The sequence below is a fragment of the Cynoglossus semilaevis genome, chromosome 15, assembly GCF_000523025.1.
Source record: "Cynoglossus semilaevis isolate Cse_v1.0 chromosome 15, Cse_v1.0, whole genome shotgun sequence".
NCBI lineage: Eukaryota > Metazoa > Chordata > Actinopteri > Pleuronectiformes > Cynoglossidae > Cynoglossus > Cynoglossus semilaevis.
Window position 1 is genome coordinate 11,066,056 of NC_024321.1, and position 17,374 is coordinate 11,083,429.

The following is a 17,374-nucleotide window of genomic DNA, read 5'->3' on the forward strand; positions in this document are numbered from 1 at the left end:
TTCAGTGGCGCGCTGTCATTGTAGGGAGGGACAGGTATGGAAAAAAAAAACACAAAAAAAAAAAAACAAAAGGAAATATAAATATACATATATTAAAAAAAGTTATAAAAAATATATGAAAGCTTTATTGTGAATGTGATCTTGTCACAATGAGGACATTTTTACTAAAGTGCTCATCTGACATTCTGGTTCCATTGGATGAGAATGGATTCTCATTCTACGTTCCATTCTCAGATTGACAGGAACTCAGCACAGGGACAGGAAGTGACATAGGTAAACCTCTTTGATTTTGGTGTGGGAGGGAACTTGAAGAATCTTCAAGAAAAAACAGAACAAAAAAAACAAACAAAAAAAACAGGGTAGTCTGACCACTTGAGGTTGCTTCCCATTTCACCTCACCATCAGCCATCCTCTCTTTGACTGTTATACTAAAGTTCAATAAATGCAGCTTATTTGTGCTTGCAGACTTTAAACAAATACATCTATAAATATATTTGTATTTATATATACCTATAAATCTAAATCTATATAAGTAACAATAATATTAATAATGTTTTACCATGAATAAGCTGTAGCTTATTTGCCTAAAACCTTTGGACTGCTATTGATCGCTTAGATCCTTGACTGTTATGTGTATTTTTTTATTGATTTTACATGAATACAGATGAATATTTAATAAAGGTAAAGTGTTTCGGGGGGAAAGGGGTTTAGACCTATATTATGCAGGATTTGGTCAGTTAGTTGCCTCTCCATTATCTCAGATGGATCAGTGGTTTACTGTCGCTTTTCTTTTGTTGTTGTTTTCTTTAAGGATAGGATCATGTTTTTGTCACGCACATTTGCATCCGTCACCTCGCGTGTACGTCTCTGTGTTTGTCGACGAACGCATCCTCTTCATGTGCAATCTTAGAAAAGTGGGCAAATAACTTGGCAAATGAATGGAAGCTAGTTTTCTCATCAGTATTTATGTGTGTGTGCGTGTGTGTTTGTGTGTACGTGCGTAAGGGTGCTCCATCATTTCGGGCTTTTACACATCACAATCAGACACAGAGATACCTCATAAACTTTGATTTGAGAGCGTCCGATGATCTCATTTTAGTTTGATGAACATTAACCACATGAACAATGCCTTATCTTGGATTGAATGTAACGGCATTTATCTGTGAAAGAGATGGCTTTACTCATTCAAAGTTTCACTCGGAATAGAGGCAGCTTCAAACCAACTTAACAAACTCACACCCGCCAACCATCAAACCTACCAAGGTGACGTTGGATCAGTGTCCAACTACTGGGAAGGGTTTACAAAGGGCCTAGGGTATGGACATGTGGAATCTAGAAAAAAAAAAAATCACTTCAGATTTGTCATTGTATCGTGATCACATATTTCTGTTGTGACTATGTAGCGAGCTATCCAAGGTTTCCTTCTGCTGGAGTTGGACTGTATGAGACCAAGCCAGACCTAGCAGTGCGATACTGTATATAACATTGGTGTTGACTGTATTTAATAATGTTCATGACTGTTATCTTCTTCTATAATATTCTATACTATGGGTAACTGTTTTGTGGCTTCACTGGCCTGCTGTGTGGGGCTGGCTAACGTTTGGCTAACGTTGAAGAAACATTCAGATGGACTACGTGCACTGCGTCTATATGCACTTTGATTTATCAGGGAAATTTTATTAATGTTTTGTAAATGTTTCATATGACACTTAATGTGCCATTCCAGTTTTTACATCATCAACAGCAAATATCATTTATGTACTTCATGTTTTTTTTGTTTTGTTTTTTTCCAATTGATAAAAACAGATTGACTGGTTGATTTCCAAGTAATGAAGTGTTTTACCAAAGTGACTGTGAACTTGTAACTTTCGATACAGTTGAATTATTTTTCTTAAGAAAAGAATATATCTATATATTGAGCGGGGGCATACATCTCATTGTTTCAGTTCCTGTCATTCTCAACAGCAAAGTTGTATCAATAAAAATGTTTTAAAAAGTGTGATCCTTCTCTCACTGGAACATTTTCGTTCACAGTTAGAGTATCTGACGGAGGACATGGCAGTTTGTTATGGCATGTCACCAACAAAGGTGGATTGGTCGAATTTTGTTGAGAAGGCGATATAAAGATCTATTTACAGAGATGATTGAAAAGTGTAAAAATCCAATTTGTTTCAGATCAAAGTTGCAGATTTTAGCGATGTTGTGTTTGTGTTGTTACATATATAGTATGCATCCCTTTCTTCACTGCCTGTAGGTGGCGCAGTTTTAATTGTGCGCTTGTATTTGCACTCATTGTTTTATGCAACTTGTCAAAACAGTCCATCAGTTCTTTGAGAGTGTTGGTTGTCATCTGCATATATTAGGACAAAAATGTGCTAGAAAGCTAGATAAATTGATGTAATTTTTTTTTTTTTTTTTTGTAATTTTCCATAGTCTTCGTAGTGTTAGTCTTTGTACTTTATCTTGGGAAAATGTATGTGGCCAACACATGACTGATGTCTCCTCTGTTTCTGTTTCAGTTCTTCTGGACTAACCCTCTTGACTGCTCTCCAGGTTTCTGGATTTTGCTCTCTGTCCTTCCTGCTGCCTCTGCTGAAAATCTGGCCTCTATTTCTTCACTTTCCTAACTTGTTACGCAAACAGTGACATGAACAAACACACTAACTTTAACTTAAGAAGAGCACATTGAACTGGTCACACTCTCTTTAACCAGCACAGATGTACTTCAGTAATCATATGCACACTCTTCCACACAGTCGACCCACGGCTGCCACGGCCCAGTCTCATCTCTCTGTTCTCTCCTTCACAGGCCAGCGTTGTCATGGAGACCGCTCCATGTTCTGTAGTATGGATGTGCTGAAGCGTTACTGCTCCCTGCCGGACTACCAACGCATGTGCTGCAAGTCCTGCAGTAATGTCACCATCTTGGAGCTTCCACCCAACATTACCTTTAGGTCCTACAACAACACGTACGTACATAACAGGAAAACCGGCACCAGTAATAGTACTGGTACTAGCAACAGCACTGGTACCAGCAACAGCACAGGTACAGGTGCCACCATCACCACTGACACGACTGGTACTACCGTCTCCACTTATACTATTGGCACCCTAAGCTCTGGTTTTACAACCCAGTCAATCAGTCCAACCCAACCAGTCCTTACTACCCTCTCAGCGTCGACCACTTCTCCATGGACCATTACTCAGCTTCCTGTCTTTAGCACTCCTCTTCCACATGTCACCTCACCAACCTCAGTCATGACCACACACATCACTGCCAATAACCTATCAGTTGCCACGAGTGCTCCAACGCTCCCGACCACTTTTGCCATGACAACCACCCCAGCTTTTGCCACTTCTCCAAGTTCTGCTCCCACTCAGCCCGCATCAACACCAGACATGGATGAAAACACAGAACCACAGCTGCAGAGCACAACCGAGAACCTAAGTCTAACAACAGCTGGAATAATCACTGTTACAGATTTTCCGGCAGCAACCAGTCCATCTGTCACATATCTCAACGAAGACAGCACAAAAACAGACACCACAACGAAACCCAGGCCCAAAAATAATGTTCCACCAAAGAAAGACTCCAAAAAGCTGATTCCAAAGGTCAAGCCAAAGAAAAACACTGCACTGAAAAATGCTACAAAACATCTTGTCCCGCAAAAGATAAATCCAAAGAAAAATATTAATGTCACACCAAAAAAGAACAAACTAGGAGAAGGTACTACCATCGCAACTCCTAAAAAGACTCTCAAGAAGATTTCGCCTCCAAAAAAGAATCCTACTACCCTCAAAAAGTCTTTCCAACAAAAACCTCCTCCTAAAAAGGTTTTAACAAGCACAACTCCCAAAAAGCCTCCAGTGCAAAAAACTACTCCACAAAAGCCACCTTTACAAAAAACCCAGAAGACGACTCTAATAAAAACAACCCCAAAAAAGTCAACTGGATCAAAACAGAACCCTTCGGAAAAGCCATCTGCCAAAAAGGGCACTCAGCCCAAGACAAAGGCAACAAAACAAACACAAACTTACAAAAATAAGAACCCATCACCCAAAAATACCACAGAATCACAATCCTCAAAAAAGTCTCCTCAAAAAGTTTTCCAGAAGAAGGTCACGGTAAAAAAGACAAATCCAAAAAAGGAAACACTCAAGCAGTCTCTTTATTACAGCACTACTCCCTATACAAGTCTAGCACCGCCCAGAGAGTACTTCACTCCGACCGTGTCCACGAGCGCCGTCGTGTATGAAGCAGCAACTTTTACCGACTCTGGAATCAATGTCACATTCGTCCATAACAGCACCACAGGTACAGATGAACCTCCACCGTGGCACCACGAAAACGCAGACAGTAAGGTCGTAACAACCACCGCGTTTGACGATCACGCGTTACCCACTGGTGCCGTTAGCTTCGACGTGACAATGCCCAGTGGAACCATGCCATCTGGTGACGTTACACTGACTAGCAGTGGAGATGTCACGGTAAGCAGCGGGACCATCCTGAGTGGTGATGACATCACGGTGACATACGGCCATGTGGATGTGGTCAGTGACACCATGGTGCTGGACGACGGACTCACAATGGCGATCCCAACGATCCACAGTGAGGATTTAACCGACCTCACCTCCTCACCCTGGTACGACCTCTCCGAGTACATCCCCGTGAGGGTCCCTACGGCAACCCCAGACCCTGCCACTGCTCCGCCTCCTGTCGCCACTAACCCTCACACAACCCAAGAAGCAGCCATCTTAACCACTACCAGCTCCACTTCAAGAAAAGCCGCGGAGAACACCTTGAATAACTCGGTCGACCTGGTCTACACCAGGGTCATCAAAGACACCAACGTGTCTCACAATAACCTGATCTCAAGGCGCCGGGTCAACCTTCGCGAAAGAACCAAAAACAAACGAATTCAGGAGCTTCTGGAAGAGAAGCGGAACTTTCTTCTGAGGATGAAGAGAGGCCATGCCACGTGATAGACCCGGTTTTCTCGTTTCTCTTATAGAGATACAGATTTTGTCCCGTAAACGTTTGAAAAAGTCGCATTTAAACTCCTCTGTCAACCGCCATGGTGCTCCTCCTTTTCATAAGCTTCACATAAAAACCCACTCGCTGTCATATCGCTATCATGATCGTCCAGAGGGAGATTGCCATGGCCAAGTGTTTGAACAATTGCTTTGAATGGTAACTATAATCCTCCAAAACACAAGCTGATCACATCATGTGTTTAAATAGTCGTGACAAAAATTATGGATTAAGCTTCCTGTGTGACCAGCACTTTAATGAGATGCGTTTTTTATCCCAGTAAACATCCTGCAGTCTCGTTTGATGATTTAGTGATGAGTCAGTGTGTATTACGCAACAGTATCCAGTTAGTCCAAAACCAGAGGCAAAATCTCACTTAAATATGGCGTTAGAGCCCAGGACTGCAGCCTCGCTCAAACAAATATCAGCACATATCAGTTCTCTAATAACTGCTACTGTGGCACGAGATGTAAATGTTCCTTTGTTAAGTGTCCAGCACTTTGAAATCTGAAGCTTTTTAGAGGCGTGAATCAATAAGGAAATGTCAAACGATTAGAATGTTTGAAGATTCTCGGTCATCCGGGTCGTCATATGACTGTAGTCGAGAGGAGAGGATTGATTTTTCATTTTTCCTTTTCTTAAGCACATCTTAACAAAGAGCCTTCTTCAGATCTGAACCGGTCTGAACTTGCAGTAAGTAGCTTCTCTTCTTGAGAACTGAAAAGAATCACAAGCAAGTCCAGTTGGTTAGATTCTACATTTTATGTTTAACTGCATAGTTAGAGCATCTTCTCGAAGTGCACAGGGTCTTTCATCTCTCAGGAAGTGAAGAAACAATGAGGTGCTCTGATGAGGGACACGATAAAAGTTTGCGCTTTTTCCTGTTTTTGATTATATATTTTGAGGAAAATATATTGTTTGATTTATTTTGCCTTCAGTTTGATGCAGTGCCTTTTTTGTCTACTTTGCTAAAAGCAGTGCCCCTCATGCATTCATTTATGAACTGCAGTATAAAAAGCCGATCTGTGTAAACTGTTTCAAGGGTCAGTACAGTTTTTTGTCTAAAATTTTGTTTATTGGTACGTTTTTCACTTGCAGCAACTGCAAAAGTACCCGAGGATCTGTCTGTACAATATCTGTACATATGAAATAAAAAGAACTTAATGTTTAATATTTATTAAAGTTTAAATGCCTGTGGAAGTTTGCAAATTGACAAGTGGTTGACGTGTGATTTTTTTTTTTTTTTTTAATGACCTTATTCATGCTGCTGTGGCCTTTTATTCACCACTTCATCAATAACTTCGTCAAAAGCTATCTCATCATATGCGTATACACTCTCTGTCCGGTAGGGGGCGACAAAACACAGTTTGTTTTTTGCAATCTTTATTTTTTAGCTGCTCTTTTCGATAAATGTCAAGGTGAGCAGCTCAACCAACAACCTGTTCACTCCACTGTTACACCAACCGTTTGTTGGAGCAACTTCTTCTCTTCTCTTCTCTTCTGCCTGGCAACTCTATCTTTAACTTCCTGTATCCAAAATATCCTTAAAAACACACTTCACAACCACTCCTAAGCTTTTTATGATACTTCTTAATGTTTTTCTATTCTTAGTTCTTAGTTCTCTTTTTTTATTAATATTTGGTTATCACTAGCTCTGATTTATTTAAGTCCGGGGCTTGACTTTTATTTTATTGCTAATGATAATGTTAGACAAAATACTGACTTTTTTATTTCATTTTATTTGAGTGGTCGGCCTCCATGGTGTTTGTCCAGAAAAATTCTCTGACAAATATAGTTACTGACCCCTGAGTACACAGAAATACAAGCTGGGCCTCTGACCTGTAGTTGAACTCTGTGGCAAAGGTAAAACGATTACCTTTTCCACAGCGTGTTCCACTAACAACATGTAAATGTATCCACTGTGTTAACCTTCCCAAAGGTTAACACAGTGAGGTGCTATTTTACGCCTGAGGTGCCTTGGTGAAACAAATACCTTTACCACAGTGTGTATAAATAACAAAATAAGTGTCAGATGGTGGAATTATGGGAGGGTGTGTGTCATTCTGTTCATGCGTTGATACTCTTATCAACATCATAATAGTTGGAAGTACATGGAAACTATAGCAGGCCTACAGCTTTACTTGCATTATCCTTGTATCTGATTCAGTGTGGATCTGCAGCTTACATACACTGTACACACGTTCAAACTGGACTCTTTCTGCAGAGGTGTTTACTCCTACCATGACTCCTCTGTGTCTGTCAGCACCGTGGAAGGCCCCACTGATTAGTTTACTCAGGATCTGTTGTGCAGAACACTTTACAACAAATGAGGCGTTCATGGTCAACAGCACTTTCTGTTTATTACCATCTACACTCGAGGAGACCACGAACATAACGTGAGCGCACGCTTGCATATACTTTAAGAATACAGTGAAGGTCTGTGACAGATTCAACCTTAGTCTTTGTAATTTTCTGAGTCAAAAGACAGAATCACATCTGCGTTGAGCTACGGCACTGGTTTCTAATCTGTCTCTTCAGCGCCACCTTTTGTAAATAAGACTTATACTTCAATACATTTGCTATGAAGTTCAGAGCAGACTGTATTCAAAAATAAGAATCTTTTAAGTTGAGTTGTTAATTTCGTGAAACATAAATGACATTTTTTAAGTTGAAGAAATGATATTGACAAAGTGAGACGAGGTTCTCGATCTTTTTTTCTTCTCGTGATACTAATTTGAAACACATTAAAGGAGAGTTTACTGCAGTTTTCCTCATTGAAAACTAATGTGATTTGCTTTGTACGCAAAATGGCACATGGTTTGAAGTCAGAAGGATCATTTAAAAAAGTTTTTAAATGTGATAAATAAGAAGCTTTTTATGCGTACTGATATGACTATTAAGGTCACAAATATTTACCAAGAGACTTGCATCATAACATTCACTAACAAGTTTCCCCTGAGTGGTTTTATCTGATTATTGAACCCCCACCCCGCTGCCTTCCAAATTCCTTCTTGGAAGAAGTCACTCTTCTTTGAACGCTAATGATTGCCAACATTTTCAAATGATACAGGCATTTCCCAGAAGCCCTGAAAGTAACTTGAAACTGCTGGCAGATTAGAATCAATAACCAGACTCAACAATAGGAGCCATTTCTAACTTAAAGCCTCCATAAATTTCTGGTCTGTAATTAAACACAGACATTATCTCCTGTAGAGTGGCACTGCATGAACGTTAAAGTTCTCTTAGCTATTAGCATTATCCATAATTTGATTGCAACAAGGTTTTATGCTGTTGGAAATTGCCGGGTTTTCTAAAATTAATTTGTCCATTTGTGAGCCTGAACAGGAGCCGGTGATGACACACAGCTGCTTATTTTCCTCAGCAAAACTGCTGTTTTATTATTATTATTATTATTATTATTGATCAATGAAGAAAACCCAGAGTAGAAATGGATGAATGCTGTCCTTGCTATAAATTCTCTGTCCTCTCGGCCTCCTGTGGGTCATAAAGGTGTATGTGTTTGTGTGAGGGTCAAGAGCTAGGGCAGGGGTGTCGAACTCACATTTAAAACCTGGGATGAAGTCACTGGCCAAATTTATTTATTGAAAAAATTGATGGCAGATCCAACAACAACAACGACAAAAACATATGTGCTATAACATACACCGCTAATACTACAATTCCTGTAACAACAACAACAACAACAAAAATATATGTGCTATGACATACACCGCTAATACTACAGTTCCTGCCATTTGATATGATCTTGCAGGCCAAGTATAATGACACTGTGGGCTAGATTTGGACCCCGGGCCTTAGTTTGACACGTGTGAGCTAGGGAATGAAGTGCTTACCGGGTTAAAAAAAAAACCAGTGCTTGTGTATGTGTGTGTGTGTGTGTGTGTATGTGTGTGTATGGCTAATTTAGCTCCTTGTGACTAGTCCACTAGAGTGCCATAAAAAGAACAGAACAGTCTTTTTATAGGCCGGGTGCATTAGGAGACATGAATCATGAGATGGAGGGGCTTCTTTTGCCTCTGGCACACGACGGCACGTGTTGAGTCTCAGTCACTCCAAACATTGGACGACGTGTTGAGTCTCAGTCACTCCAAACAGACATTGGACAGGATTGTTGACTGACAGGTCAAAAGTGCAGGATGCAAAACGCATGTTTTTGTATGTTCAACGTCTCACTGAAAATAAAAATACGTTTCCGAGGAAGGTTTATGGGCTCAGTCTCAGCTGGAGGCTGAATCTCTGTGGGATTACTGTGATCCCTGTGATGAACCCTGTCCCTCGGCTGTGACCGCACACCGCACGTTTCTTTCCTAGATATGATTTACTTGGACTTTTTCCACACACAGCACTGACACCTCTCTCTGCTCTGGGTCGTCGTCCTGTAGTGTTTGGCGTCGTTCCTTTTCTCTGCACAGTTGAATATTTTAATGTGGTTCGTTCCTTTTATGTCTTTTAATATCAGTTCAGGTTTTAGATGTTAGAAGCTGTAGATTGGGTTTAACAGCGTTCTCCTCTCCCCTGCAGGTGGTGCTGTGCAAGGGTTGAGTACACTTACAAGTGCGTTCAGTGTTTGCTTTTGCAAATGTATTATGTGCATTCTGAAACTTGAAACACACAATTATATGTACACATATATAAACATATGCATATATATATATATATATACATATTTGTGTGTATTTAAGCACTATATGGAAATGTATAAATATGTGTGTCTTTATAGATGTATATAACATGTATATATATACAAATATATTTTTATATACAGTATGTATATGTAGAGAGATCAATATATACATATACTGTAGACAATTGTGTATTTGTATATACAGTATATATATATATATCTGTGTGCATACGGGAAAAAATCCAAATTAAAGAGATTATTTAAATATATAATACTGTATAATATAAATAAAATATAATATATAATATATATAATATGAATAAAATATAAAATATTATATAATATGAATATAATACAATATTATATTTGTTATTTTTACACATATGTATCTGTATAAAAATAACAAATATTTAAATGAATCTCAGTACAAATAGTATAAAAATATGCCACATAATTAACTGCACGCTGACTTTACAGTACACACGTGTAAAATCCGTTTCTCTCACCAAAATAAGTCATTGCAAAAATTGTTGCTGAGAACAATGGTTTCCTGTATTCAGGGTTGTTTTGTCCCTAATTGCCGCACATGATTTTAAAAACCAAACCCTGTAGTGAGTGTCTGAACAATGATCCTGGTCTCTGACCAGTGAAGCCCTGTGTGCAGCTGAGGACCACTTCAAACGTCCAGCTTCATCATTGTTTCAGTTGAACTCTGCAGCCGAAACATGTGCGGAGGGCTCACGTGTTCGTCAAACCTCCTGTATGAAGCCCATTATATGCTTCAAACAAATGGCCGTTAAATGTCTTCACATCATCCGGCCATTATGTGCATTTTTGTTACCACGATGCATCATTCATTCTGGCATCAAAATTACAAGGAGCCACTGCCTCCGCTTACAGTCGGCCATTTTTAGAAATGACGGCTGTAAATAAAATTACAGCTCAAAATAAACCACCTCATTTCTTTTCAGTTTTTTTTTCTTTTTTTTTTTGTGTTAGTTTTGTGATGACTTCGATTGCCCCTCATTTCCTTCTTTAATTTCTCACTTCTTCCCTCCTTCCAAATGTTTTTCTGTCTCCATCAATACCATCGACCAATGACAGCGAGCGCTGGGGCTGAGGAAATGGATGGTGTGGCTATTTTTAGAATCAGGGAAGGAGGGCAAAGCTAAAGTGAGGAACGGGAGGGTGAGGTAGAGGAGGGATGTGAGGGGAAGATAGAGCTTTATTCTGCCTCTGCCTCTGGTCAGAGACAGTCGGAGCTTCAGAGGAGCAGCAGCATCACCGGCTGCAGACCAAGCATCGTTTAAAAGACATTTAAAGAAGAAGAAGAAAAAAAGACACATTTAGCAGTTACAAACCTGCAGAGTCTTGACTAAGACTGCAAGAGAAGAGGGACAAAGACAGAAGGAGTCGACAGGGACAAAGCAGGTAAGTGTGCAAGACAATGTGTACATTTTTTTTACCTTTTTTTTATCATGCAAAATGTTAAAAACAAATGCCTGTTCTGAGCTCCTACACTTCAGAGTGGCTGTGGTGAGGTCATTTTTAGCTGTTGTGTACCTAAGGTGTGGTCTAAATTTAGCCGTGGCTACACCTTGGAAGAAACAGGGAGAGGCTGGTATTTTGGTTTGGCTGGCACTATTTTTGGCACGGGGGCTGAGACAGAAATACACCGTGGTCCACACTCTGGGTTCTAACAATACGGTGTTGTACAGTCAGACACACTCTGTGGCTGACGAGCTATTAAAAATAGGGATCTGTTTACGCCGCCTCTTGCTGCTCCCATTCAGGGATTTGTTTGTATTGAGGGCTGTTTACACTGCCACTCCAAAGTAAGCAGACAGCCCCAAACCGGGAAGAACGGGGAGAGTCGGGAGGGGCATGGGGGGGGGGGCACGTTCAATATGTTACCACCCGAAATAGACGTCTGGCTTTAAAAATGCCTCAGAACACTATCTATAAAAAAATAATAAAATAATAATAGCACTGAATTACAGAGAGTGAGTGGCACATCCTACATATATACACATATATATCATATAAATGTGATACTATACACATACTGTCTGTATATCTAGGATTAAATACATATATGTACATATGTAATTATATATTTTAATATAGCATATTTTCTGGACTATAAGTCGCACTTTTTTTCATCCTTTTGCTGGGTTTGCGAATTATATATTAAAATATATAATTTCACATGTTTGTTATTTTCACACCGACAGCCGCTAGAGGGCACTGGTGCGATTTATATGTGTTTGGTTTTTTTTTGAAGACAGTACCTGTGTACAATTTACTGCAGTACTGAAGACAGTATCTGTCATTCAGATACACAGAAGGTTTTAGGTTTTTTTTTTCAAATTCCAATGGTTTTTCTATCAGATAGAAGTTCAATAAAATAAGCTGAAGATTTCATTATAAAAGTTTGTCCATCCGTCCAGACTTTAGTGCCCCCCTCGCTCTCTCTCTGTCTCTGTCTCTGTCTCTCTCTCTCAGCTATGCGACCGCGGTCCAGACTGCTGGCTCTGTCTCTGTCTCTCTCTCTCTCTCAGCTATGCGACCACGGTCCAGACTGCTGTCGAAGAGAAATCTCCTGCTGCCCACAATCAGAGAGGGCACAGAGGAAACAGTGAAGGATCTGAATGAGGCCAACACGCTTCACATCCCCGGCCAGAACCAGCCCATGTCCTCAGAGGACTACCTCCTCTCCATCTGCCACCTCGCCCACCCCACATTCCCCATCAGAGACGTCGCCCATGACAACCTCCACGCGGGGCAGCTGGATGCCGCGCACCAGAGACTGAGGATGTCACGGCACAGCGGGAAGACGTCGAGGAGCCTGCGATTCAGCAGCACGGCCGAGGAGCAGGCCGTGGACGTAGATCAGGGCGAGCAAAGACGGCTGATGTTCGGCAACTCTGACCCTCTGGAGTATCTTTACGGACACCAGCACGACCACCTCTCAGGAGGAGCCGGGAGAGCCTTTGTCAAGGACGGCACTTTATGGGAGACTCGCTCCAGAGCCCACAGCATCCCCCGAGCCTCTAGTCCCGTCCTCCCACGTGAACGCAAGACCAGCTGCCCACACATACACGCCTGCTCTGACACCTCCGTACCAAATATCTCGCCGAAGCACAGTTCCTCTCTCAGGTGTGAGACTCAGAAGGAGAACCCAAAAGAAACAAGAAGTGAGGAGGTGCCACAGAAATCCACCTTCAAACAGTCCCTGATCTCCCAGTGGATCTCTGACTGCAGGTCTGCGTGGAGGCAGGCGCGTCTGCACGCCTGCATGCTGCCCGCCATCGCAGAGATGTGAACGGACGGACGTGGAGACAGAAGATGTAAAATATCCCGGGTCTGTTAATGTCACTGCATGAGATCACTGTATAACAAGACCCAGAAGAAATGTGTGTTTTATGCATATGTACAGTACATGGTGAGGATTATTAAATACACAGGCAGGCGCAGTACACCGTGCCATGATTGTCTGACTGTAACGTTACACCAGTGCCATTATCTGCCGTCCACTGTCCTCTTGGAAATCTGCAAAATACTTTTTTATACCCGAGTTGTGAAGTGTGCATTTAAAGTGAATAAAGTCATATTTTGATACAGCAAAGAAAACTCACTGATCGTTGTTTGTCTTCCTGCTTCAGTTGCTGCTGCGTTTCACGTGTCAAGCGTTCGATAAAGGCCTCCACGCTGCACTCTGTGGTGCCTGGAGCTGGAGTTTCTATGGTAACATGCGTAGGATCCTGTGCCGGTAAACATGCAAGTGTGGAAAAACACAGGCCGCGTGAAGACAGAGAAAACACACACACACACACACACAACATCTGTCGCTTCTATAAATCACCTGCAGGTCAGGAGAAACCAGAACTACGAATGTGTGATGGTTGTCTTCATCGTAACGCGTTTGAGATTTTATTTTGTTATCATGGATAAAAATGTTAACAAAATCAAAATCATTTAATTCATCCTGGTGGTTGTTATACTATAAGGTGAGGACTGTACTGTAGAACAATCTGATCAAAAAATAATTTGGCAGCCTGGTTGCAGTTTTAAAAAGAAACACTAGAGGGCACAATAGGGCTGTATTCGTTACATTATCACTCGTTTCATGCTGTTTTTAAACGTCAACGTTCCTAAATTCGTCGAATGAAGCTGAATGAATTTAGATTATGAATGACATCAGTTCGTGAATAACTTAAAAAATGCTCTTTGTCTTTTTAAATCACCGGAAATGTTTTTTTTTTTACTTATTGCTTTATACATGTTAAATAATTCTCCTGGAATTGGTTTTGTTCGAGTTTCAGGATTCCATTTATATAAAGCAGTGCTCTTTTTAGCAGTGTTCGTCTGTGGTTCTCCAACTTTTTTCTGCTCTGTACCACCTGAGAAAACATTGATCTCTCTGAGTACCACCATGATGACCAACATTAGAATACAGCAGCGTAGGCCTTCACTGTTAGCCTCCAGCACAAAGGAGAGATGTTTATGAATGTTTATAAAGATGTTTATATTTAAATGTCATAATAATTGTGCCTGGTATATTTCATATTTATTCCAATTAAAAAAATGTAAATGTGAAAATGTGAATTTTCCCCGTGTACCACTGGTGGTACCACAGTTTGAGAACCACTGATATAAAGCAATGCTCTTTATAGTACTGTACATGAAACGTGGCTTTTCGACGGTGTAGCGCCACCTGCAGGACAGTAAAGGGCGCTAAATGCTCAACGTTGACGAAATATTGCTCAGCCCTTCGTTGTCCTGGACCAAAACACATGACTAACATTTAATTTGGAGGTCGAGGGAGCACATTAATTTGTATAAAAGCAGCGTAATACGTTAGCATGGTATTAGCCAACGATACATTATGTTCGTCACCTGATGATTTGTTATGTTTTTGGTCTGATTTCCCATGTTAAAAACTATATGTATCCATGATGAGTGAATAGCCGCTCCTTTGTGGACGGAGCCTTCCGGCTTCCAGCCCTCGCTCTAAATATTTTGTGGAAATCTTAAAAAAGGTTTAACATTTACTGGGGAATTTCTCCATTTCTAATGTAGTAGTGAATGTGGAAATCAAGTGAAGGAAATGAGAAGTGCAACCTCACTGACAGAAAAACCATCGGAAGAAAAGACAACACTGACGTTACTAGTTCCTGTGTGTTCACGTCAACAATCTGCACTATGAGGAACAGTAGATCGGCTCTGTCACAGAAAAAAAGTTAATAAAGACGACCATACTTGACAATCCCCCCAGCATATCCTCACCCACGACCCCCACTACACCACTGACACCTAAGAGACTCACAGCACCATGGTCCCGATCAGAAAACTTTCCACCCCTGTGGTTTGAAGTAAAGGAAGTGGCTGTACTTTCTAAAGCTGCTGCACTTGTCAACCTCACAATTTAATAATGAAAGAAAGATTTTTTTAAAAATAGCTTGTATGTCAGAATGAGTACTGATTTCTGGGTACTGCATAGTGGCCAGAAAGTGGCCTACTGTGCGTTGATCGCTTCTTCTCTGGAAGAGGCTTCAGTTTGATGAGGCAGCAAACTTAACAAACATTTGCAACAGAAAACAACAAAAAAAGTCTAATTAAATAGCTATAATTTAACGACTTAATAAAATATCCACAACCAATAATATAATATACTGTAGTTAAAATGTGAATGAAAATAAAAGGTATTTAAGGATTTATTTCCTGGGGTGGGGGGGTCTCCAATCACCAAAACCCAAAATTGATGATTGCAAAATATTCCAGATAAGTTGCAACACAGGCAGGTTTTACACAATTTTTCAGATTAATTTGATGATTTGACATTTTCCCTCGTGCCCCCATTTCTGCTTGAATCACTCCCAATCTGTGGTCACCAACCAAGGAACTTCAAAGGAAATGTATGTATCTCAAAAATTTGGAAAAGGATCTTTCATATCTGTGGCACTTTGGCCCAGAGGCAACGTCTCTGGGCCAAAGCCCAGGATAATAAAGGATAAACAATGGCAGAAAGGATTAGAAATTAATAAAGACCAGCTAGCATTTCTTAGCTTGTTTATATCGAATTAAAACAAATAATCTCAATAAAAACCATAAACTCCTCACACACACATTTCTGCATGGAGGAAACAGGAACCCAGCAAATTGTTAGCGTTAGCTTAGGCAAATACAGCGAACAGATGAGTTGAAACAAAACATTTGGTTGCAATTTCTTTTTCTCAAGGGAAATTTTTTTGTGTCAAATTAAAACTTCAGTTTGAAAGAACTGCAGGACGAGAACAGATAGACATAGTCTGTCGGTCTGATATTTGTACCTGACCTAGTGTTAGAGCAAAATAACATTTCTGCGGCCTTGTGGTTAAAGTGGTGGACTTCAGATTGTAGGGTTGCAAGTTGAAATCCCCACCGTTTTGGTGTCTACACAAAAGAAAGCACCGAGAAGTTTGTCAAGTGTGTATTTGTATAATGACTAAAATAAGCTGGGATATTTTGTTTAATTCCTAAACTCATGCTATGCAAACCCTATATTCCCAGAATCAAAGAAACGAGAACAGGAAGTTTAAAAAAAAAAAAAAAAAACAGGACTGAAGTGAAACTGACAAACGGACACAAGGAGACACAGGATTTCACATGAAGTGTTGTGTTTCTTCGCAAACGTTGTGTCTGGAGGAGGCGTTAATGTCACACTATGATAACAATCCTCACACAGATAAGGTTTCAGATGATAATATTAATGCTAATCATCTCTGCCGTTATACTGCAAACCAATGTACAATGAAAGATCACCCTGTGTTACTTTCCATGACTCACATTGGATCTGTATTCATGGTGTTAACCTCAAACACCAGCGCCCACACGTTGTCCTTTAAGAATTCACCCACACGTCTCCACCCACTCCACTTGACGTTCTACATCTGATTTTAAAAAAAATCAGATTTTATTAATTGCTAATATATTGAAAACATTTTACAAATACATATATATATATAATGTTATATGTAATATTTTAGTTTGTTCTGTATTTTGTGGGATTGTCAAAGCTAACGCGTTAAGGGCAATAATTCATTTGTGAAATTAAAATTTTATTGACATTTTTCCATGTTAATAATTCTGTCATTTGCAGTACTTACAATTAAAAAAAATGTTTTTGTCATATTTTGGAATCTTTCCAGTGGACTCACCACCCGCAGGAAGGTTTAGGGGGGTTGGTACGGTGCAACGTGATATGGGTGGCGACTGCTGCCCCCGCAACCCGGTAACGGACAAGGGGATGAAAATGGATGGATGGATGGATGGATGGATGGATGGATGGATGGATGGATTTTGGAATCTTTAGAATCCATTTTTGAATGGATGTATTATATCAACATATAAAATTGATAATATGGTTTGTAAAATATGTGTTTGTTTTATGGTATATGATTGTATGTAGATGGGAGTATTAAGTTATACCTAATTAGTCAGCTTGCTTGCTAACCGCAAAACAACACAGAGATACACTTCAGGTCGTTGTATGTGATAGCTGTGACTCATTACTTGGATGATATAGTATTACTACGGTACTAAAAAAGGTTCATACACTGCAATACTGCCATGATTTCAATTTCAATGATTACAAACAGAAATGAAACAAAGATGAAAAGTGATGCAATTTTTCTGAAACACTTCTCAGAAGTGAA

The 17,374-nt window shown here is 40.2% G+C and overlaps 2 protein-coding genes across 2 annotated transcripts in view; both read left to right on the forward strand.

The window, feature by feature from the left end:
- The window catches only part of LOC103391033 (A disintegrin and metalloproteinase with thrombospondin motifs 2-like), a 101,969-nt gene extending 95,724 nt beyond the window's left edge, over nucleotides 1-6,245 (forward strand). Inside the window, exon 22 of the mRNA XM_008327148.3 lies at nucleotides 2,810-6,245. Within this exon, the coding sequence (XP_008325370.2) occupies nucleotides 2,810-4,983 (2,174 nt within the window). The 3' untranslated portion in view covers nucleotides 4,984-6,245. The remainder of the gene's footprint in view (nucleotides 1-2,809) is intronic.
- A 3,857-nt stretch (nucleotides 6,246-10,102) lies between these two features.
- LOC103391030 (uncharacterized) lies at nucleotides 10,103-13,326 on the forward strand. The gene is made up of 2 exons (XM_008327144.3): nucleotides 10,103-11,108; nucleotides 12,239-13,326. The coding sequence occupies exon 2, from the start codon at nucleotides 12,241-12,243 to the stop codon at nucleotides 13,000-13,002; it is 762 nt and encodes a 253-aa protein (XP_008325366.1). The 5' UTR covers nucleotides 10,103-11,108; nucleotides 12,239-12,240; the 3' UTR covers nucleotides 13,003-13,326.
- Nucleotides 13,327-17,374: the final 4,048 nt, after the last annotated feature.

Excerpts from the sequence above, each read along its gene's own strand:
- LOC103391030 (XM_008327144.3), top strand. The coding sequence starts at position 12,241 with ATGCGACCACGGTCCAGACTGCTGTCGAAGAGAAATCTCCTGCTGCCC.